The 24,423-nt window shown below is 42.4% G+C and overlaps 1 protein-coding gene across 1 annotated transcript in view; it reads right to left on the reverse strand.

Moving 5' to 3' along the window:
- The window catches only part of ANO3 (anoctamin 3), a 522,514-nt gene that overhangs the window by 217,546 nt on the left and 280,545 nt on the right, over positions 1-24,423 (reverse strand). The window contains exons 7-8 of the mRNA XM_068261501.1: positions 20,477-20,521; positions 5,820-5,951 (exon numbers count right to left, since the gene is read on the reverse strand). Of these exons, the coding sequence (XP_068117602.1) occupies positions 5,820-5,951; positions 20,477-20,521 (177 nt within the window). The remainder of the gene's footprint in view (positions 1-5,819; positions 5,952-20,476; positions 20,522-24,423) is intronic.

The raw sequence follows: 24,423 nt of genomic DNA on the forward strand, positions 1-24,423 counted from the left end.
AATCAGTGATCGGGCACCATAGCCCGATTCACTGATTGCCTGGCTAACGAACCGCGGGCCGGGAGCACGCGTGCACGCGCACGATCGGCCGTGGGAGCGCGCGGCAGCGCGCATGGTTCCTGGACGTAGTTTCTACGTTCAGGAACCAAAATAGGTTAATACTATACTTTACACAAACCTTCCTATTGAGGCATGTAGTATTCAGGAAAAATTTTACCTCAGGAAAACCTAAAGTTAACTCTTTTGTCTTTAAGTTAACGCTTCAATCCTTAAAATAACTCCAGAATTCTAAGGTTAAAGACAGGCTGTTAATTAACTGCATGTGAAAATAACTACAGAGGAGGTAACTTAACTACAGAGGAGCTAACTTAAGTAATGAACAGATAAGAGAACTCTCTTACTGCCTTATTATCTCCAGCATTATCTTAGTGAATTGAGGCCAATGTATCTAAATGAAGTAGGACATTCATAATAACTATATTTTGTGCTGATAAGCTTGTGAGACTTTTACACATAAAATATGAAATTGCTTTTCTGTATGAACCTAATTGTGATTTAGTTGTGATGGTACCTTAGGAGCTGGTTAGCAGAAAAATGCAATGATGATCCAAAAATAAAATACAGGAATGTTATAAATTCTATCAATATATGCTAATCAAAAACTGTGTTGAAAAAAAAATAATGAAATAGACTTCCCTACTAAAATATGGATAACGATTTGGCTGGTTCTATAAGCCGAGATTTATTTAAAGACTTGTAAAGCCTAATAAAGAGTTATGAACAACAAAATAAACTAAAAACTCAGAAGAGCAATTATACTGCATTGGAGCGAACAGTAAAACTACATTTTCAATGTATAAAAGATTGAGTAGTGTACAAAATGAATTGTTTGTTTATCTCACAGTCGATTTCACTCAAAAAACTTTGTCTAAACAACACAAAATCAATTGTGGACGATACATTTGCATTTCCTTTGGCATTCTGTTACTGATCTGGTCAACTAGTGGCTGGATAGTGAGGGCACCGCCTTTGACATTGGAGACCAGGGTTTAAATCCTGGCTAGGGTCAGTGCCTATTCAGTAAGAAGTCCTTGGACAAGACTCCCTAACACTTCAGGGTGGTTTCCTGAGTGTGTCCCAGTGGCTGCAGCTCTTGAGCGATTTGAGTCAGACAGGAGAAAAGCGCTATACAAATGTTTGGATTATTTTGTAGAGTACTGCTTGGCGATAGCTCTCACCTGCCATGTGTTGCTTCCCATCTGCAGCCTCCTTATTCCCTTTTCAGACTTTTCTTCCAGATGCAGCAACTTCTTCCATATGCCCAGCTGCCCCTTTGGGCAGCAGGTTACCCCAGTCTATTTGGCCCTTGGCCCTAGCGCACGTAGCGTGCATGCAAGAAAATTAAGTCTGGCTGATTTAATAGCATGAGCATCAGAAGGATGCACAAGCTATTTTGCTTAGTGAATCAACTCCATTATCTGATACTACTCAGCTCCCTGGCAGGTAAACCCATCACTGTTGCCATTGTGTATGTCCCTAACATCCATCAGCATGTCTTCTTTTACAATCATTCCTGGTAACATTACATAAAGTCACTGTTGGAACCCTTGTCCTGCAACCGTAAGGGACAACAAAAAGGCCGCAGCTCCCAAATGTACATATGTCTTCATATCAAATTGGACAACTTAGTTCCAAAACATTCCAAGTGTCCAAGTGGGAAGCAGTGCTCCCTACAGTAATATCTGGGGAGGAATCGCCAATATATGACAGAATTATGGGCGTCTGCATGTTGGGCAAATTGGAGCGCCTGTGCCCCCTGGCCGCCAGCTGTCCTCCCCTGGCCGCCCCCCATTGCCTAGTCACAGCAGGCATCCCAGCATTAGACCTCCGATCGCCCAACGACCAGTGAGTGCAGGCGCTAGAACATATTTTGAGATTTTTGGAATTTTATGCACTGTGTGGCTGCATATTTTGTACGATCTATGGATAAGCCTTTAAGTTTGCTGTTATGAGAAAAAAATTGAATCAAAAATAGGTGTTACCCAAAAAAATGGTTTTGTGACCATATTTATTCTCTGGTGTTCACCAACCTTAGTAAGCCAAGCCAAATGTCCACAAAGGATTTAAATGTTAGTCCTGATGACTATCTATTCACAATTCCATAGGGAACAGTGTATCGACCACAGTTTTGTTGCATTTCCCTTCCAGCAGGTGGAGCCCAGTGAAACTAAGCTAGGTAGGCTGCCTAGTCTTGCATTTGCTATTTTTTTTTTCCAGAGCAAGTTTTAGTTTTTTTTTTAATTTTGAAACAGAAGAACAAAGAAAAATTTATACCAAATATGGGATGGTCAACCCAAGATAATAGGCTATATTGAAGGACATTAAGGTCAGTAAAGGCCACGGAATCGGTACTAAAAATGTGTACATCACTATCGGATACATGCACATTACTTTCACTGATTACATTCCATGTCGTCTACATCAATCTTTATGGGCTTGATTCACAAAGCGGTGCTAACTGTTAGCACGCCTGTGAAAACCCCCTTAGGACGTCTAAACGAGCTTATCGCGCAAAACTTTATGTGCGTAAAACTTTACGCGCGCACTGCACAGAGCGTAGGGCGCTCCGCGCGAAGTGCCCATTAAAGCCTATGAGACTTAGCGCGCACAAAACTTTACGCGCGTAAAGTTTTGCGCGCGGTAATTAGCGCGCGATCTGATTGAGAAAACCGGTGCTAACCTACTTAGCACCCTGGTTAGCGAGCCTAAAGACTTTAGACGTGCTAAGTAGGTTAGCACCGCATAGTGAATCAAGCCCTAAATCTATTTAGTAGTATACATACAATAAACATTTAAACTGTTTTGTTTCAACTTTTTGACTTGTTGTACAATCATTTTCACTTTATGTTGACGATCTATTACTAAGGCTGGTTTCACACTGGGTGTTTTTTTTTGCGGTGCGTTGCAGGGGTTGTATTGCAACACAATTGCAAAAATAGACATAAGTGACTACAGTTCGCTGCACTTTACCACTGAAGACACACAACAATGAAAGGATTAACTCACAGCAGGCCGAGCATCAAAATCTACACTTCCACCACAGCACACCCCAACACACAGGTATGAAAATCCCCATAGACTTTCATTGCTGAAAGTGCGGTAATGCAATGCATTGAAAGCACCCCAGTGTGAAAGGGGTCTGGAGCTAAGTATAGCTTTTCTTTGCCATTGGTGAGAGATATAAGTCTGAATGTTGTGATTAGGAAATAGTAAAAGTAAGAAAGACCTCCAGACTTCATTCCCTGGAACCATATTCCTTCACTTTGCAAGATGATATGCAGGGTCTGAAGAAATTCATTTTTGTTAGCTACAGTGACCATGGCCTCAATCCACTAAGCTTTATCAAACACCTCATCAAACGTTTGATCATTTACCTCATGACGAGTAAAATCTAATTTTGAATTCACTAAGGTGTTATAGATTTATTGAATGTTTTATCAATAAAACATTTGATAAATATACAACACCTTAGTGAATTCAAAATTAGATTTTACCCATGAGGTAAATTATCAAACGTTTAATAAAATGTTTGATAAAGCTTAGTGAATTGAGGCCCATGTGTGTAAAGGTGTACTTAGTTTTTTATCTATTCATTTTTAAGATACAGGTGTAAGGATAAGAAAGAGACAAAACCATATTCTTGCTTTCATCACTAAATTCACAATAGCTAAAGATTTTTTAAACTGGAAAAAGATGTACTGAACATTTTCAAACCTTAGTGAAACAGATAGCACATTAGACACGTTCATGGCATGCTTTCACATTGAGCTGGAGTTTGGAAAGCCAATACAATAAAAATAGCAGGCGAAACAGATGGCACAGACAAGTAAAACGTAACTGTAGTTTTGGTGTATAGTTTCAGATTATTGCAAATGCCTGTTTAAATGTTTAACATTAGCTTTAAGGACATCCGAGGTGAAAATAAACTGATGAGAAAAACAATTGTATTCATCCTCCTCCTAAAAATGACTTTTTTTTTAGATATCTCACAGTTTTATTTTATATTTAAATCTACTTTTTTAGGTTTTTATTGTCACTGCTCAATGAAACCTTAATTGAAGTATGCTAAAGCTCAAATCTATGAAGTTTTGACCCTTTTTATCTATTTCCTGTTTTTAGAAGCCATTTACTGACAGGAAAGTATTTTGTGGCTGTAATTACTAATCAGTGAGGTTTATGGTATAGTCTGACACAGTCCCACCCGGTCCCGACCCGGAAAGAAACTGTCATTTGCATACCTGATTTTTAACTCTTTCGGGCAGAGAAAGAAAAAAAGATACACAGCCTAGTTATTTGTGTGCATGGCACTATACATACACATGTCTATCTCATCATGTCACCTCGGTTGTCGGACCAGGGGATTTCGGTCTGATCTGTGCTGCGTGGGCTCTCCAGCCCTCAGCACAGATCGTGATTGTGGCAGGGCGATCAGACTTCCCCCCTTTTTTCCCCACTAGGGGGATGTCCTGCTGGGGGGGTCTGATCGCCGCCGCTCTGTGTGGCCAAGCGGGAGGGGCTCCTCAAAGCCCCCCTCTGCAGCGATATTTCTTCCTCTCCTTCCTCCCTCTTGCTCTGGGCGGCACAGGACGGCGATCCGTCCTGTATTGCCTCCAATAGGCTTTAGCGGCGATCCATGGCCAATCAGAGGCCGGGGATTCTCCTTTACGGCGCTGCTGTGACAACAGCGCCGTATAATTTAAACACAGGGGATTTCTTCCCCGCGTCACTGGTGTACCAATAGGGGATGCGACCCCTGCTGTCGAGGGTGGCCCGGGGCTACCCCTAGGATCCGCTCTGGGACTTTTGGGGGGCAGGAGGGGTTGCAGCATAAGAGGAGAGCTGTGGCCGCAGATCGGTGGGGAGGGAGGAAATTCCCCCCCCCCCTCCCTCACCTCGGGCTCTCCTCTTAGCGCTCCCCTCCTGCAATCAATCATTGGTGGTGCTCATGGGAGCCGCGGTGGCGGCGGCAGGCAAGCTGAGCACATACCTCCTTCTGGCTTCTGATCACTAAGAGCTTCATAGAACTTCCTGTTTACACAGGAAGTTCCATAAAGCACTTAGTGATCGGAGACCGGGCAGAAGGAGGTATGTGCTCAGCTTGCCTGCCGCCGCAGCTGCCACGAGCACCACCAATGATTGCTTGCAGGAGGGGAGCGCTGAGAGGAGAGCCCGAGGTGAGGGAGAATTTCCTCCCTCCCCACCGATCTGCAGCCACAGCTCTCCTTTTATGCTGGGACCCCTCCTGCCCCCAAAAAGTCCCCGAGCGGGCCCTTGGGGGGGGGGGCAGAATTTTTTTGCAGGTGGGCCCGGGGCTTTCTAGGTATGCTAGGTAGGTGTTTACAATTAGCCTGCGAGCCGCGATCGGAGGCTCGCAGGCTGTTCACGGAGACACCCTCTGTGAACTGACATGGAACGTTTCCATGGAAACACCACTTCGACCTGCCGACGCCTATCAGCGTTAGGCGGTCGTTAAGTGGTTAAAGATTGTTCTTGGAAGCCTTAAATGGTTTGTAAATATAATTTACAGCTTTAATTTTAAACTTTGATTTATTTTTTAATTAATTGCATTTTATAACCGATTACATCTCTCGCCAGAAGAAATTATTTAGATTTGAGACTTTTTGTCATTTTACCTTCATCACTGGTCCCTTTAATCTGCACTACCACCAGAAGGTAACGCTAGTGTTTATTGCAATCCAGACCAATTAGAGTAAAAAAGCTCTCAGTTTAATAGATCAAGTTTACTGCTTTTCACTTACTGGTGCATGCGAGCCCGGCTGAAGGGAGCTGTATAACAATCTGTCTCTTCTAGATCTGGAAGGGCTTCTTTGTCAAGCTTCATCGGGTTTCTAGGCAGCCAGCTTTTAAGTTGCCTCATGTTCCTCTGCAAACTGAAATGAAGAAATGCTTTATTGCAATCAGCTTGATCTCAGCTGACCTTGGTCAGAGAATCATAAAACAACATTTTAATCTTCTCTAAGCCTATAGCAGTGGTAAATGAAATATTAACGGAGAATTGACCCAATCATTTTTTTTTTTTTGTCAAACCTTTTGCAAACTCTAAGAATTGTTTCCTGTTGTAGGTAAATTTTTTTGTATGCTAAATTAGAAGTTGCATTATTTTTATAGCGATAATAAAAAAAGTTGATATAACCATTGAAATAAGTGTAGCTTGCATTAGAGATCAATGGAGGCTGCCATTTTTGGCCACCTAAAAATGACCAGTTTCTTGGTTATTTAGCACTTTTTGAATGATTTTGTATCTAAATCATTGTCATGTAGCTAATGTAGGGATCAGCTTCCTCTGACTTTCCAGATCCTAGACTCTGAGGGCATTAGGTGCACATGGTGAGCATTATAGTCAGGAAGCTTGCTTTTTTTTAACAAGCCAAGGTGTCAGCCCCGATAAATCGTTGATTTTAATTCCTCATGCTAAGCTTGATGTGTTCCTACCAACAGCAACAAAAACTACATTGCACACCCAATTATTGTTGTCACTGTACCATGTCAGACTCTACATTTTATTCCTGCAACATCAGCGTGACAATGAGGCAGACATTCCCCCATTGACTATTTTTTCCACTGTAGGGTTAACTTACTAACTTGAGAACAATGCAGGCTATTTTTTTTTTAATTGTCTGCTGTTAGGTGATAAATGTTTCTAATCCATATGTAAATTTGTGATTATGCAGCTGCAGTCACAGTTAGTTTACATAGTTAGTTTGATAGAAAGATACTCATCCATCAAGTCCAACAAACAGTCATATGCTAGCATCCACAATGAGAACTTAATATATAGATTTTTTTTAATCCATGCTAAGTTCTTTGTTTGATATGTTATTATATACAGGTACTTGTGAGTTAGTTTACTGTAGTTTTTGTTTCTTATGAACATTTACATTCACCTCATCTGCTGGTCGCACCATGTGTATGGGCATTTGACTGAGAAGTTGAGGGGTAGGCTTAAAGGGTGTTATGCTATTTTCTTGATGGTAAAGTGAGGGTTGAGCTTATCAGCAGGCTGGTTTACGAGCGTATATACAGTATGTACAAACAAGAGAAATTCTTAGAGAGCATACTGGTCAACAGGACAGAAGTTGTCCAAGCAAAACTTTTGCCATCTTATTTTTGTAGATATCTGATATAAAGGATATTTTCTTTGAGGCCTCCCATCATTTGTCTGTGTATTTCTGAGTGGTGTAAATATGGATCTGCTGAAACTGGTAGATGAGCTAAGAAGCTGCAACAGTTGTTTTTGGCGTTTCCTTTACAAAATCAATTTAGCCTTCGAAAGGGCGAATTTCTCCTTTAAATATTTGTTTTATATACTGAAAGACTCTTGAAGATTATTGTCCATCAATAGTCAAAAAGCAACTGTTAGACACAAATGCTCATCATTCTATGTATTGGTTACATGATGCATGACGTTATTTGATATGGATTATCGCATTGTTGGTTAGTATTTTTTAACATTTTGACAGTTTTTGACAAAATTTTGACACTTTTTTAACACACACAAAAAAAGAATTTCTCAGAAAGCTGTAAGTTTACTTTCATTCCAAACAAACAATTCTTATAACGGTCCTTTGCGAAAAATCAAACAATCATCCTATGTAGTTTTCACAGATTTGGAAGTAGCTCATTTAAGTACAGTAATGGACTGTACAACAGGATGAGATATAGGAAGTGAGGATATTTACTATAACATTCCTGGGTGAAGTTGGCTATGCTCACTTAGGATGCTATACATATTCTTAGTTCTCTCAGAGGACAAAGGCTTTCTTTAGTTCCTCACGTTGATATCCTAGCTGTCAAGTTTTGATGTTCCAGTTAATCTAAATTTGTGTAATCATTTTCTTCATTATGATGTTGTAAACTCATTGAAGTAAACTCATGTACCATCTCTGGTTATTGGAAGCTTGATTATTACAACTTCTCAGTTGCTTCCTGCTGTAACTTTTCAACAACAAAAAAATCAATAAACTTCAAAGAAAAAAGTCTCATTGAAACTCATTGATAATGTTGTTCCTGAAATAATGTATTCTTGTACAATCCGAGCCTTCAAGGTTTACAAATAACAAATTGAATTACTTGCATATCAGTTCATAATGTACAGTGCATATTTGCAAACTTTAAAGGACTTCCGAGGCCAAAACGAAGAAAATTACACTTTACCTTTTTCTTAGCAGAATCCACGGAGGACGCCCTGCGCGTCCTCTGCTCCGTTCCGCCGTCAATGTAGGCCTTTCCGCTCCCCCAGGGTTTGCCCCGACCCCACCGAACGGGTCGCATCGATGCCACCCCTAAGATGGCCGCCGCCTAGATCCGCGGCTGCACAGTACCCTTTGCCGCGATTGCGACTGCGCAGCCTTTAGCCCGCCTCCCGCCATGCAGTGGGTCCCGGCATCCTTCTGAAGCATACGTCGGGCGCGGCGGGGGGCGGACTAAAGGCAGCGCAGTCGCAATCGCGGCAAAGCGTACTGCGCGGCCGCTGATCAAGGCGGCAGCCATCTTAGGGGTGGCATCGATGCAACCCGTTCGGTGGGGTCGGGGCAAGCCCTGGCGGAACGTAAAGGCCTACACAGAGAGGAGAACGTGCAGGGCATCCTCCGTGGATGCTGCTAAGAAAAAGGTAAAGTGTAATTTTCTTTATTTTGGCCTCGGAAGTCCTTTAATAAAGTTAGAAAAAATATGTTTAACCCAAACATACAAGCTACAATTAAACCGGTTAGTTTGTTATAGGAAAAAGTCAGATACTTTCCTCAGTAGAGGGAAGCCTCTGCATACTCTGCATATGTGCAGAGGCTCTGCACATTCTCCTCCAGAACACTGTTAAACGTATGTGGACGCACTGCATAGGATGTCTCACACCTGCGCAGTAGCATGCAGCTGCTCAGGATTGGTGGAAAAAGTCAAGCCTGATCGGCTCTATCCTGCAGGCGCGAGCCGTCTTGCACCTAGGCAGTGCGGCCACACTCTATTGACAAGCCCTTGTCAATGGAACAGCCAGGTGGGAGGAACGGGGCAGGGGAAGCCTTTGGATTATCCAGAGGCTTTCCTTTACTGAGGTAAGTATCGAACTGGGCCCCTTTTTCCCTTACAGACACATTTTCAATGACTTCTGGTCAGTGATTCTAATTTAGTGTATACAGCTGATACGAGGAATGGTCAATGAAATGCAAATAATTCTAAACTGATGTACATTTTATGCTAATTTTATGTAAAAAATATTCAGCTTGAAGGTGGACCAGCTGAATGCAACCATGGCAGTTATTGATTATTTTTCACACTTCATAGATTTGCATAAAATTACCATACAATCTGAACCAACTCAGAATTGCAGCATATCATTGACTAACTCTAGCTGACAGAAATTTGTCTATTGTGTGGCTTAATATCCCTCCCCCAGGGTGATCAAGGATGATGGACAAGCTCAGCTTTCCTCATAAGGGGGTTATGTGCACATAATCAGACACAAGCAGATAAGGCTATAATGCATTTCTCCGATTGGCTCATTCAGATGCTGGAGAAGGAGACATGAGGATCAGGGGCCACAACACAAGCCTAATAAACAACAGTTTTCAGAGAATAATTGCAGGTTGTAATGAAAACAATTGCATACAAAAATACATAAATGTAATAATTATAAATGTAATAATCATTTTATTACAATCTTGCCCCCCTGAAAACTGTATAGGTCCTTTCCTGTGACGTGGTGATAACTTCCTCTGTTCAGTACTTCCTGTCCTCATGTAATGGTTATGAGTACCTTGAGTACCTGACAGCAAAAGATGTTCACCCCAACACTTAGCAGCCAGTTATTACTATGTTATGACCATTCTGGCTGCTCATTTGCTGTCTACAGCCTCTCAATGGAAAGGATGGCAGGGCATACACAAAGTAGTTTGTGACAGGCAAGCTGCACCCTCTAACACCCATAGGTAGAACAAACTTCAGGGAGAGCCCACCCAGTTTTAAAGGGGCAACTACAGCAAAAAATATGTGCAAACATATACAAATAAGAAGTACATTTTTTCCAGAGTAAAATGAACCATACATTACTTTTCTCCTATGTTGCTGTCACTTACAGTAGGTTGTAGAAATCTGACAGAAGTGACAGGTTTTGGACTAGTCCATCTCTTCATAGGGGATTCTCAGCAAGGCTTTTATTCTTCATAAAGATATTCCTGAAAAATAATTTAAACAATGATACTGGCCAGCCTCCCTGCTCCCTACACAGTTTTTTGGCAGTGGGACAGAGCAACTGCCATTCACTAAGTGCTTTTGAAAATAAATATATCCCTGAGAATCCCCTATGAAGAGATGGACTAGTCCAAAACCTGTCACTTCTGCCAGATTTCTACTACCTACTGTAAGAGACAGCAACATAGGAGAAAAGTCATTTATGGCTCATTTTACTCTGGAAAAAAATGTACTTCTTATTTGTATATGTTTGCACATATTTTACATTTTACAGTTATTCGCTGTAGTGCCCCTTTAACAGAAACTGAATCTGAGAGCTGTTTTTTTTACGTAGAGAACTTTGGGTGAACTCCAATCCTTACAGCCTGGTTGACAGTTTCCTATTACAAAACACAGCCTAGTCTATTACTTTAGACTGGTGCTAGACAGAAAGGCAAGGCTTTTTGACTTGATGTTTATTATTCTCTATAGCGATCACATCACAAGCCTCACCTTGCTATCTAGCATCAATTAAGATAGAGGAAGCAGTGTATACTGTGGAGAGATAACAGAGATGCTAGGTTGAGGGATTACAGCATACCCTTTCAGAGCACAAAGCCAAGTCTACAGCTTGTGGACATTTGAGCGCCTCTGACAAGCCCTCTGGCCGAGTGGACTGTCCAGTAATGGAGGTCAAATTTTTATAGTGTGATCTAATTTCCCCCAAATTTGAGTAATCGGATAAACAAACACCTGAGATATCTTACACTTGCTCCAAATTCTGTAATAGTTAGAGTTAATAAAGAGATGTTTTGTGGCAATATATTATTTCTGGAAGCCTTTGTGGATGTTCTTCTTCATGTAGGCAGCAAGGTGGCATAGTGAATAGCACCCTTGCATTGCAGCGCTAGGTCTCTATCTGCAAGCAGTTTGTATGCTCTCCCCATGTCTATGTGGGTTTCCTCAAAACATTCCAATTTCCTACCACTTCCCAAAAATATACAGATAAATTAATTGGCTTCCCTCTAACAATTGGCCTAGACTATGATGGACATAGGACCATGATAGGGATTATATTGTTAGCCCACTCTGAGGGACAGTTAGTAACAAGACTATTTACTATGTAAAGCACTGCAGAAGATGTCAGCGCTATATAAATATTAAATAATAATAATAATGATAATTTTGTGCGTATTGGAAGAGTGTTGGCACTACAGCTTAAGACAGTGTGGGTAAAGGCAGCTTACACCTACTCTGCAGCATGGAATGGCTGCAGCAGTGTGCTCTAGCCTGTAAGCCTCCGTAGATGCGCAGATTGCGCAAAATGGCCATAAGGCTCCAGTGCCCTGCACCCATTGCAACCACCCAACTGCATGAATTGGTATGTCCATGATATTCCAAACTTGTTTATATCTGGATGAAACCACGTTTAAAGTTGAGATTGTTTCATTATCAACTTTGCACAATAAATTTGCCGTCAGAGAAGTGCCAACCTTTCCTTGCTTTTTCCAACACAATAATAATTATTCTTAAACAGGTCTGTCCCCTTCAAACTCTTTTGCTCAATTGAGTTCCTGCTGCCAGCTCTTCCTCTGTCTATAGATTTACTCAGGGCTGAATTTATCAGAAGGCACTGTAGGCACATGCCTACAGGTCACTTCAAAGAAGAGACGGCACACCACTGGCTGCAAAAATGTTGCTGTGTGTTGAGCACTACATGTTACGGACACAAATCCTTCACCTTCCATATTCAGTTCTCTTTAAGTTTACTTAAAAATTTACTAAAATTTCAGTGCAGTCAAATATTCATCAAAATTGCTACCAGTACTGGCATTCCAGCAAAATGCAGCCTATTTACTGTCTCATTAACATCTTACTACTGGAAAAAAAGCAGTTATTAACTTAAAGAGAACCCGAGGTGGATCTTCAGGGGGGCAGATGAGACACAGAGGCAGGTACTCTGCCTCATGACATGTCTCTGTATCACCACATCGCCGTTCTCTGCCCCGCACCGCCGCGCAATATTTGTTGCTATCTCGGAGGTTCACTGTTTAAAATGCCTGCCAGGGTTTCCAGAGCTTCCATTAAGCAGCTCTCTCTCCCTGGCTGCGCCCCCTGCCACTTCCCCACCTCCCTGCACGCTGCGAGAAATACACTGTCTCTCGTTGCAGCATCGTGTCCTATAGGTCACAAAAGTGAAAGTGGGTCATTTTGGCCCACAGGAGCTGCTGGGAGTGGTGGTTTTTGCGGCTACCTGATCCGCTCAGCCCCATGTATCAGGTAGCCTACTGTTTTTTTGTTTTTTTTTAGCCCACCTCAGGCTCTCTTTAAGCAAATCAATTAAGCAGGAAAGATATAGTCAGATTAATATTTACGCTAGGCTTTAAAGTTTTCTATTGCTTCAGAAAAATTCAAAGCACTTCTAAAACAGGGCAAAGCTACCTAAGATAAGCATAGAGCTATCTTCATGCTGAATCTACATACAGTGGGATGCGAAAGTTTGGGCAACCTTGTTAATTGTCATGATGATTTTCCTGTATAAATCATTGGTTGTTAAGATAAAAAAAAATATCAGTTAAATATATCATATAGGAGACACACACAGTGATATTTGAGAAGTGAAATGAAGTTTATTGGATTTGCAGAAAGTGTGCAATAATTGTTTAAATAAAATTAGGCAGGTGCATAAATTTGGGCATTTTATTAATTCCAAAACCGTTTGGACCAATTATCGGAACTCAAATTGACTTGGTAAGCTCAGTGATCCCTGACCTACATACACAGGTGAATACAATTATGAGAAAGAGTATTTAAGGGGTCAATTGTAAGTTTCCCTCCTCTTTTAATTTTTGAAGAGTAGCAGCATGGGGGTCTCAAAACAACTCTTAAACGACCTGAAGACAAAGATTATTCACCATCATGGTTTAGGGGAAGGATACAAAAAGCTGTCTCAGAGATTTCAGCTGTCTGTTTCCACATATTGAACATATTGGAGAACATATTTTGAAAATGAAGACCACAGGCTCAGTTCAAGTTAAGGCTCGAAGTGGCAGAACAAGAAAAATCTCGGATAAACAGAAGCGACGAATGGTGAGAACAGTCATAGTCAACCCACACACCAGCACCAAAGACCTACAAAATCATCTTGCTGCAGATGGAGTCACTGTGCATCATTCAACCATTAGGCACACTTTACACAAGGAGATGCTGTATGCGAGAGTGATGCAGAGGAAGCCCACAGCGCAAACAGAGCCGCTAAAGCACATGTGGACAAGCCAGCTTAATTTTGGAATAAGGTGCTGTGGACTGATGAAACAAAAATTTAGTTATTTGGGCATAACCGTATTCCAAGAAAAACACCTGCTACCTACAGTAAAATATGGTGGTGGTTCCATCATGCTGTGTGGCCAGTGCAGGGACTGGGAATCTTGTCAAAGTTGAGGGACCCATGGATTCCACCCAGTATCAGCAGATTTTGGAGACCAAAGTCCAGGAATCATTGACAAAGCTGAATCTGCACCAGGGCTGGATCTTTCAACAAGACAACGACCCTAAACAATGCTCAAAATCCACTCATGCAGAGGAACAAGTACAATGTTCTGGAATGGCCATCTCAGTCCCCAGACTTGAATAAAATTGAAAATCTGTGGTGTGAGTTAAAGAGAGCTGTCCATGCTCAGAAGCCATCAAACCTGAATGAACTAGAGCTGTTTTGTAAAGAGGAATGGTCCAAAATACGTTCAACCAGAATACAGACTCTCATTGGAACCTACAGGAAGTGTTTAGAGGCTGTATTTTTTGCAAAAGGAGGGTCTATTAAATATTGATTTCATTTATTTTTTGTGGTGCCCACATTTATGCAACTGCCTAATTTTATTTAAGCAATTATTGCACACTTTCTGTAAATCCAATAAACTTAATTTCACTTCTCAAATATCACTGTGTGTGTCTCCTATATGATATATTTAACTGACATTTTTTATCCTAACAACCAACGATTTATAGAGGAAAATCATGATGATTAACAAGGTTGCCCAAACTTTCACATCCCAGTGTACCTCTATGTGTTGTCTTTTCCTCTTCTCTCCTCATTCCCCTTGGTTCCCTAATCACTCCTTGAAATATTTTCAGATAGAAAGAGGCAGGCTTGCCACAATTTTCCCTCCTGCCCCCCTCCCATTCCATCCTCTTCCATGCTTCATTTACTTACCTTAAAAGGAGGGAATGGAAGGGTGATAGGATGTAATATCTCAGCAAGCCAGTCTTTTCCTGTGTGAAAATTTGACTATAGACAAAAGTCAAATATTTTAGTGATTACTGGGACCAGGGGAATGAGGATTACTGGGACCAGGGAAATGAGGAATGAGGAGTGGAAAACACAAAGAGGTTTGTGGATCCAGCATAAACATACCTCTGCACTTACTGAAGCTAGCTTTGTCTTGGGCCAGGTCTCCTTTAATGTCAACAGACCTTCATTAAGGTGCAAGTCAACACATATATTAATAAACCGTGGAAGGTGAGCTATTGATGATCAATTAACTCTTCAAAAAAAAAAATTCAAAAATAATTCACAGTAAAGCATCCAAGAAATCTGACCAGCTAACTGATCTGTAAGCCTTTGATTGTCTGGCCATGGTCTTGTGAGCACACATTTCTGCATTTTAGGTAGGCCACAACAGGAAGCTGAAGTAACAAACCATATAATATTACCATGGAAAACCATAAAAGTCAAACACCTAATAAAACCAGTTATACGATTTGTCATGTATTTTCTCCAGAACAAGCTATTTTCAACTTCTTTTTCCCGATGTGCAGAATTTAAGAGAAAACAGAAATGTCCTCTTTGGGTATACAGGGTCTTAAATAATTCACAATTATCAATAGACCTATACAGGGGCATGTGTGAATACTTGTTGTAGCCAAAGCCACATCAATTAAAGGGAGTCCGAGCACCGCTCATGGGCATTCCTTTAAGACTCCGACCAGTACTGCTAAGTACTTAAAGATACATACCTTTCTGTAGCTTGTGCTCTCCTCTTTCATTTGATGTCTGAATTGCCATTCTACACCAAACTGTTTTCGTTCGATTTCAATTTAAAAAAATGTGGCTGCCATCTTGGCTATGTTATAACTTCCGGGTCACCCCTGTTTGCTCTGTTAGAGAAGTGCATCACTGAATGAAGCAGGAAGAGGAAGTGACACGCATGGCCTTTGCAAGAGGCTCCTCCAGAGGGGTCATAGCACGACTTTGTTGGAAGTCGTCTGTCTTAAAGGCATGCCCATGAGAGGTGCTCGAAGTCCCTTTAAGTTTCTAAGGCAGGGAGTACACTTACTAGAATTGCATGCTTTTTGCCGCATAGCGAAAACTGCATGCAAAAACTCATATAATAGCCACACAGAAATCACATCAGTCCACAATAATTTTGTTTTTCCAGCATACTGTATGTGAATTGCATGTGATTCACATACAATGCTTTCCTATGGCGACTCAGAAGTATGCATTTTTGCGTGTGTCTTTTTTGTAAAACAAGATCTAGTGATGTATTTGCAAAACGCAAACGCAGAGGAAAAAACACAGAAATGTATGTCAGAAAACATACAGTTTTCCGCATGAACAAGTGTTCCCCAGCCTAACATTTTTTTTTACATACAGGCACCCCTGTTCTGTGACAGCCAGGGGACTATTGAGATAAACAGAAACATGTCAGGTGACATTTCATTAATGTGTTCCATTCCTAGGACAGCTCATCCATTTTTGTGAAGACTTCACCGTTTACTTCACTTTGTCACAGTTGGTGCTAAATATTATACATAAATCTTAAGAAACTGGAAAATATCATTCCAATTAATTGAAGAAAGAGTAACTGTTCAAAAAGAAACCAAATACAGAGAGCATAACATGTCGGCTGAGAACAATCCATGGTTTGTAAATCACACTATGTGGCCTTAGATTTGGGAAAGGTTTAAAACTGAAAATAAACGGATTAGCGGATTATCATGTTGGATGACCAACTCAGTAGACAGTCCTCAAGGGACAGATAAATATTGAACATGTTAAAAAGCTTTATCCAGACATCCCTGAGATCAGCTCATGTCTTTTCCAAGTGTCATCATTGGCTCCTGAAGATGATGTGATGTTTGATGAACAGAGTAGAAAATCCTTGTCCTTTGCTGTTCTTATAAAATGACAGGTGGGATAGGCAGAAAGCTAGGATATAGATGCTAGGAAACCTGAAGTGTCTGAGAGCAGAAGTTACCGTTTATGTAGTGTGAATTGTGTTTGGAAGTCCATTGAGCTGAATTCACTAGAGCACAAACTGGTCTGTTTGATAAAATGGACCACAAAGGAGTAATGTTCATGGGAACAGATCCTATGTTAACCCCCCTAGCGGTATGATGTGTGCGGCTGCGCAGCCGCGGGAGTTTTTTTTTTCGCCATTTTTTTTTAAGCATGTAGCTAGCCTAGCGCTAGCTACATGCTTCCCCCCTCCCCGCGGCGTCCGCCCGTCCCCTCCGATCGCCGCCGGCGCCGCTTGCCCATAAGGAAATCCCGTTCTGAACGGGATTTCCTTGAGGGCGTCTCCCCTCGAATGGAGTGATGTCACGACGTCACGGACGTCGTGACGTCACAGGGTGTCCCGATTCACCCCATAGCGCAGCCTGGCGGCGATTGGCCAGGCTGCGCATGGGGTATGCAGGGGGGACCCTGTTTCTGCGGCGGGTAGCGGCGCATCGGCGGCGGGCGGCGGCGATCAGAGCGAACAGGCAGCTAGCAAAGTGCTAGCTGCGTGTTTGAAAAAAAAATTATGTAAATCGGCCCAGCAGGGCCTGAGCGGCACCCTCCGCCGGCTTACCCCGTGTCACACATGGCGTTACCGCCAAGGAGGTTAAAGCAATCTTGAAGTGACCTGCAAAATTCGAGTTAAATACTCACCTATGGAGAGGGATAGCTCTGGATCCCATAGGGCCTTCCAAGCCCTCTCTCCATTCCCTCATTCCACTGTTCTCCCCAGTTGAATTTTCCCTGTATTGAGACTCCTTGGCAGGCTTTGGGAGCACTCCATTTCTTCCGAAGACAGGCGCATTCGTGCAGTGCATGCACATGCTCTCAGTACAGATCCTCTTGTCGTTGGAAGTACTGGGGAACACGAGTACTTATTTCTGAAGGTTGCCCAGGGAGAGCTGAAGAGGTATTCAACCTGCTGGTTCAAAGAATTTCACCCAAGGCTAGTGTTGGAATGAGGGGAAGGAGAGAGGACCAGGAAAGCTTATCCACAGATGAGTAAGTACCTCATTTTTTGTAGGTTGCTTCAGTATTGCAGTAAGCATAGGATCTGTTCAGACATGTTCTGATTTCTTTGTTTGGTTGCATCCATTGCAGTGACAGAACACAAAGCCCCAAACTGGACGGAAGTTGGACATGTCATCATAGCAAAGCTATGATGACTTGTCAAACGCAACCAACAAATCTGAACAAAGTTTCAGTCCCCTGAATGGTAACAGCATATGCGGTCACCATCCCCGGCACCAACCTGGTCTAGTGTAAAATCAGGCCCTTAGACTTTGGAAACAGTTTGCAATTCATTTTTTTTTTCAATTAGGTTTATTTACGGTACTTAGAGGCAATCATGTAAAAGGAATGTAAGCCTCGCACTTTTGCAGTTTACAATGTTAATTTTTTAACAAACAGTTTTTGATCAAGAAGATCATAGGTGTTTTGTCTGATCAACCCATGAAAGACACCCTACTTAGCATTGATGATCAACTTCAGAAGGCATGTTCATTACATTTGCATTACATTACAAACATATCTCAATGGATTACAATTACAAACAAAGCTTTGATGGTTGCCATGATCAAGGCTTTTCTGGCAGGTTAGAGTTATGCAATTTACAAGCTTGAGTTGGCATTCTAGGGATTGCTAAGGTAACAGGCAGGCACAAGCAATTCTGGGGAAATGCTACTAGCAGTTGTGAATTTATGCATTCAGAGGAAACGATGATCTTATTGCATTGTTGGAAGACAAACCTACTGAACAGTAACAGAGAGGTTCAGAGAGTACATGAATTGCTAAGAGTTAATGGATTTATGCTCAGTGGCTTGGCACTGCTGATACCACAGTACATATATTTGAATTTAAGAGAAAAGAAAACTGTAGAAATGAGGGTGGGAATAAAGAATGGTCTTACTGTGAATAATGTGTATATTGTTATAAGTCACTAACAGAAGAACTATTAGAGTGTTAAAGCATGTCTGTTGCTTAAAAGGTCCAGTAGCACAACACAATTACCATAGCTCCTGGTTTGTCCATATAATATTAAAGAGGAAACGTTTTCCAGTTGATAATATAATATGAGCATAGCCCCATTCTCAGCTTATTAACCGGATAGCGACAGATAGTTAAACAACCATGTAATTGTGCTTTTCCCTCCTTTAATGAAACTCCTGTCCTTAGACAGGAAGGCAATAGTGCTTGAATGAAGACAGTGCTGATCCTACTTTTGCTGGCCTAAATGCTGTTGTGCAGGGGATTGCACTAGGCTAATTTTAAGGAAGAATGATATGGGAAATCTTTGCCCCCATCTTGAGAAGCATCATTTTCCCATTTTAGGCTGCTTACACACCAAGACGTTACAGGCGCACGTTAGTGCGCCTGTAACGCTCCCCCAACGCACAGCAATGTAACACAAGCCACGTTGCGTTACATGTAACGCTGCACGTTCTCCGCAAAGTGCAGCATGCTACGGCGTTGGAGCGGCTATAGCCGCGTTAGACTGTTTGCACATGCGCAGTGGGGGGCGGAGAGGAGGCGGGGAGAGCCAGCTACAGTAGCCGCGCACATGGCTACTTAATATTCACTGCACTGGCGGGCTACTGTAGCTGGCGGGACCACGTGATGCGGAGTGTCTCGCTCCGCATCACGTGGACCCGCTGGCCAATCAGCGCCACTCTGGGAGACATTATAGGAATCGAGCCACCTAACGCGGCTCACTCTACCGTCGGCTCTTGCAGCACCATACATTGTGTTAGGTGCACGTTATGCGACCTTAACGTAGCACCTAACGCAACGTCTTGGTGTGCTAGTAGCCTTAAAGGCCACATTTTTTATTTTTTCAACCACACACACAGCTTGAATACTCTCACAGTGCTACCCCCTCCCCAGCCTGTTTCTATTCTCATCCCTAATCGCCACTTGTTTGAAATTATGATTTCACATGTAATGTTGATTTTGCGTAATTTTTGCAAGTTACACAAAATTACATTTACAGAATTCACTAATTTTTTGTATAGCCGAGTATATATGCGAAGATATATGGGCATGCCTATGATAATCAATTTTTATCAAATGCATTCTAGCCAATGGGCATGAGAAAACACATTTCCGCATAGCTGAGTATATATGCGGAGATTTATGGACATGAATGTGAAAATTAATTATCACCAAATGCATTTGAAAACACATTTTCACATTGCTTGATTCATATTTTACAAAATTATGAATCAATGCAAAATTATGCATTCTTACAACAATTATGTGCAAAATAATTATTGTTATTTCGCAGTGTAATTGCAAATTTCTCAACAAAATGGCTACTGCAAAATTTAAAGGGAACTCGAGGTGAGAGGGATATGTAGGCTGCCATATTTATTTCCTTTTAAACAATACTAAACAATACTACCTGGCTGTCCTGCTGTTCCTCTGCCTCTAATACTTTTAGCCATAGACCCTGATTAAGCATGCAGCAGATCAGTTACTCTGACTTAGCTGACTCAAGTTTTACTGGATTAGCCATATGCTTGTTCCAGGGTTTTGACGCAGACACATGGCAGAAGATCAACAGGACAGCCAGGCGACTAGCATTCTTTACAAGGAAATAAATATGTCAGCCTCGATCCCTCTCACCTCGGGTTCCCTTTAAGCTTCTCATTAGGGGAAATGATTTTACAGAAAAGATTTTGCATTTCTATTTACACCATTATCTTCTTTAAGCAACAAACACATTTCTGTTAGCATCTGTTAAGTGTGAGTGTTTACAGCATTTGACATCACTTCAGTGGCAGTTTTTGTTGTGTAAATGGTCCATATGGCCAAACATATGGTCACCATTCTAGAAAAGCAAATGACTAAATATGAATTAGTGTCATGTATAAATTCACAACTGCTGATGGGAGGGTTTGATTGGTTTTGCAGGATGTCTAGTTAGCGAAATAAAAAACTGCATCACCCACCAACCTGCCCATGGTTTTGCTCCTCCAGTCAGTGTAATAACATTTTTTCCTGTAAGAACAGTAGAAATCAGCTGTAGAATCACATCAATAGGTACAAACAATACGGATTCCTCTTGGGATTTAAAAGTTTTCAAATTCAAAGTGTATCACCAACCCTATGCAATACCAAAAACAAACCAATGCTGGGACAGTCAGCAGGATCTACAACATTTTTTTTAAAAGTTTGTTTTAAAGGTGCTTCCCTCTACTGAGGTATATCCCCAATTTGGCCACTTTTTTTCCCTTTTGGTACAAGGGAGTCTGAAGCCTAATTAAAAACAAAAACCTATACCTAAGCAGAGGGAAGGCTCTGAGTCCAACAGAGCCGTCCCCTTCCGCTCACGGTCCCCTTATTTCAGTGCTGGCTCCCCGTTCAAATCCCCCACTGTGGGAGGTTTCAGAAGTCTTCATGAGCCCGAGTGCTCCCGAAGATGAGCGGCTCCATACTGCACATGCGCGAGTGCACGAGAATGCGTGCTCTATATGTGCAGTACGGAGCACTCGGGCTCCTGAAGAATTCTGAAGCCTCCCGTAGTGGCAGAGAGAAGTCTCCAACCCATCTGTTGGAGACTGCTAACGGGGAAGCTAGCGCTGAAACATGGGGACCATGAGGAACGGGAAGGTGCTATAGTACCCAGAGCCTTCCTTCTCCTTAGGTGAGTATCTGTTTGTTTTTTGTTTTTGTTTTTTTAATATAGCTTTAAACTCAGGGATCCAAATTCTTGCATAGTTCAGTCATAGTTTACATTCTTTAAGGTGACATCTTTTCCTCAATTAACTTCTGAAAATATTCAAAACTATTAAGTGGCAGCTGTGAGTTTTAAGGAGCATGTCTATTTTGCTCCTAAGGCTCTCTAGTCCTGCCTAAAACCAGCTGAGGAAAACATATGTGCATTGTGGAAAGGATGGATGACTGTAAAACTATTGAGCTTTTTCTTTTTTGGCTTCCATTCTAAAATAATTGGTCAGAAGTCAAACTGTACCTCCTGCCTGCAATTTCTCTTTCACAAGCTACAAAGGAAAATAGAGAAGATACAATGCACACAACTCTAAGTGCTGTACAATGCAAGATACAATCAACGCTAAAAAGGACCAGATTCTTATTTTTTTTTTTTTTTTTTTACAAAAGCTAAATCTGTTTGCATTGTCCACAACCTGTAATCAATCTTTCAGTTGTGAATTGATATGCCATGAAAGTCTGGATTTGCAAAGAACAGAACATTTTTAGGACACAAGATTTGCTAACAGGCATATACAGTCTGCTGAGGTAACAGATGAATGTTGTGTAACTGATCATCCAGCAGAGGGCATCTGTTCACCAATTTTGAATTCTCAATGTACACTATCCTTTGCTGTCCGTCTCTGATCCATTATATTTATCACCAGAATTTCTGCTTTCTTACCAAACTTTCAGGCCTAGTTCATAGTGCTCAGATGTATTGCAGACTAATTATGCACATCAGCTCACTGCCTATACAATTCTATGGGCTTGTTCCCAGTACTATCTTGTAACACATCATCACACAGTGAATGTCAGCAGTCTCTTCTACTATCTAAAATTTAGCAATTTAAAGACACAATAAACCACAAATATAACTAGAAATAATGGAAAGCATTTTTACTGCCTGTTAGAATATGGAAAACAATTTTCCTCTATGAAGGCATAGGCTAATGGCTGCCCTGCCCACAGAGTGAGAAGAAGAAAACTCAGAAGATAAAGTACATTGCATATGGGCTGTGCCTTTTAAGCCACCACCAAGCAAGAAATTATTTAGATAGTACATTTATACTATACCTACTTCTTGGTACCTTTTCAATTACAAAGTTCTGACAAGTTATTTTAAAGAGAAGAGAAAACTCGGGATAAATAGTGAATTGAATATGGGTCTAAATATCGACCGGTCCATTTTGCAAAGTGGGAGTTACCATAAAGCCATGTTAGGTACAGAGGGCTTGATCCAATTCAAGTTTTCTCCGGGGAGATCATTTTTCGTCTTCTGTTTGAGTAAATTTTTTGCACTGTCAGGGGCATTTCTAGCCTTTTTGTCATGCCAGACAAGAAGTCCTGTGTCACCCCTCCCCCGTAAACAAAACCCACCAAACACTAGTGAATATAATCCATGTGCCGTATAAGGTGGATGTATAATAGAGGGAGCCCCAAGATATGAACAACCTGCTGATCCTGTTGCTTTTTGTTGCACACCTCCTTCCTGCAGTACCCCAGCTGTGTGCCAAGTGTGTAAATGCAGAGTATAGTGCAGCAGAAGCTGTGCTCTCACCTTTTTGCTGGAGTCCTGTGCTTCTGCATTTCTGCTCGCTTGCCCTACTGCCCAGCATCTCCTACCGCATGTAGCATGATTACATGCTACATGAGGAGAGCCAGCACTAGAGGGAGCAGTAAACAGACAGGAAGGCCACACAGGCACAGCACTGGACTCCAGATGGGAATTTAGAGCACAGTTTCTTCTGCGCTCATGGGCATCCGCACATACGGCAAAACCGGGCATCTGCCCGAGCCTGGCCGCCCGCTGCCCCCCCCCCCCCCCCTGGCCGCGTGCCCGTGCAGCCAGAAGGAGGGGAGCAGCGCAGAGAAGAGAGAGAGCTATGGGCACAGTGGGGAAGGGCGGACATCTCCCCCCCCCCCTTCCCTCACCTTAGGGGGCTCTCTTTCCCTCGCTGTCCCCTCCGGAATGAAGTGTGCATCGGCTGGGCAGTGGGCGGAACTTACCTCGTCTCGCTCCTGCGCCGGAAGTTCTGGTGCCGCACTCTGGTCTGGATCAGACCAGAGTAGCGGCTAATCCATCCGACGCGTGCGATGAGAGGAGGTAAGTTCCGCCGGCTGCCCAGCCACTGCACACTTCATTCTGGACTCCGGAGGGGAGAGCGAGAGAGGGAGGGAGAGCCCCCTAAGGTGAGTGCCCATAGCTCTCCCTCTTCTCTGCGCTGCTCCCCTCCTGCTGGGGCACACATGGCCACTTTTTCTGGGGACATATACCCCTGGCTACATATACTGGGACATATCCCCCTGGCTACATATACTGGGACATATACCCCTGCCTACATATACTGGGACATATACCCCTGCCTACATATACTGGGACATATACCCCTGCCTACATATACTGGGACATATCCCCCTGGCTACATATACTGGGACATATCACCCTGGCTACATATACTGGGACATATACCCCCTACCTACATATACTGGGACATATACCCCTGCCTACATATACTGTGACATATCCCCCTGGCTACATATACTGGGACATATCCCCCTGGCTACTTTTTCTGGGGACATATACCCCTGCCTACATATACTGGGACATATCCCCCTGGCTACATATACCTGGACATATACCCCCTGCCTACATATACTGGGACATATACCCTCTGCCTACATATACTGGGACATATACCCCCTGCCTACATATACTGGGACATATCCCCCTGGCTACATATACTGGGACATATCCCCCTGGCTACATATACTGGGACATATACCCCTGCCTACATATACTGGGGACATATACCCCTGCCTACATATACTGGGCACATATACCCCTGCCTACATATACTGGGCACATATACCCCTGACTACATATACTGGGCACATATACCCCTGACTACATATACTGGGCACATATACCCCTGGCTACCTGTTCTGGGGACATCTCTACCCCTGGATACCAGTTCTGGGGACATCTATACCGCTGGCCACCTATTCTGGGGACACCTATAGACCTGGGGCTACCTATTTTTGGGGAACCACTGCTGTCAGATTGAGTGTATTTTGGGGAACTGCTGCCAGGTGAGAGGTGTCTACATATTAAGGGGGCATTCTGCCTATTTATGTGAAAAGCTGTCTATTTATGTGCCTCATGACTGCTGAATTTGTCTTGTTGCGGGCCT

Source organism: Hyperolius riggenbachi, chromosome 11, assembly GCF_040937935.1.
Source record: "Hyperolius riggenbachi isolate aHypRig1 chromosome 11, aHypRig1.pri, whole genome shotgun sequence".
NCBI classification, from domain to species: Eukaryota; Metazoa; Chordata; class Amphibia; order Anura; family Hyperoliidae; genus Hyperolius; species Hyperolius riggenbachi.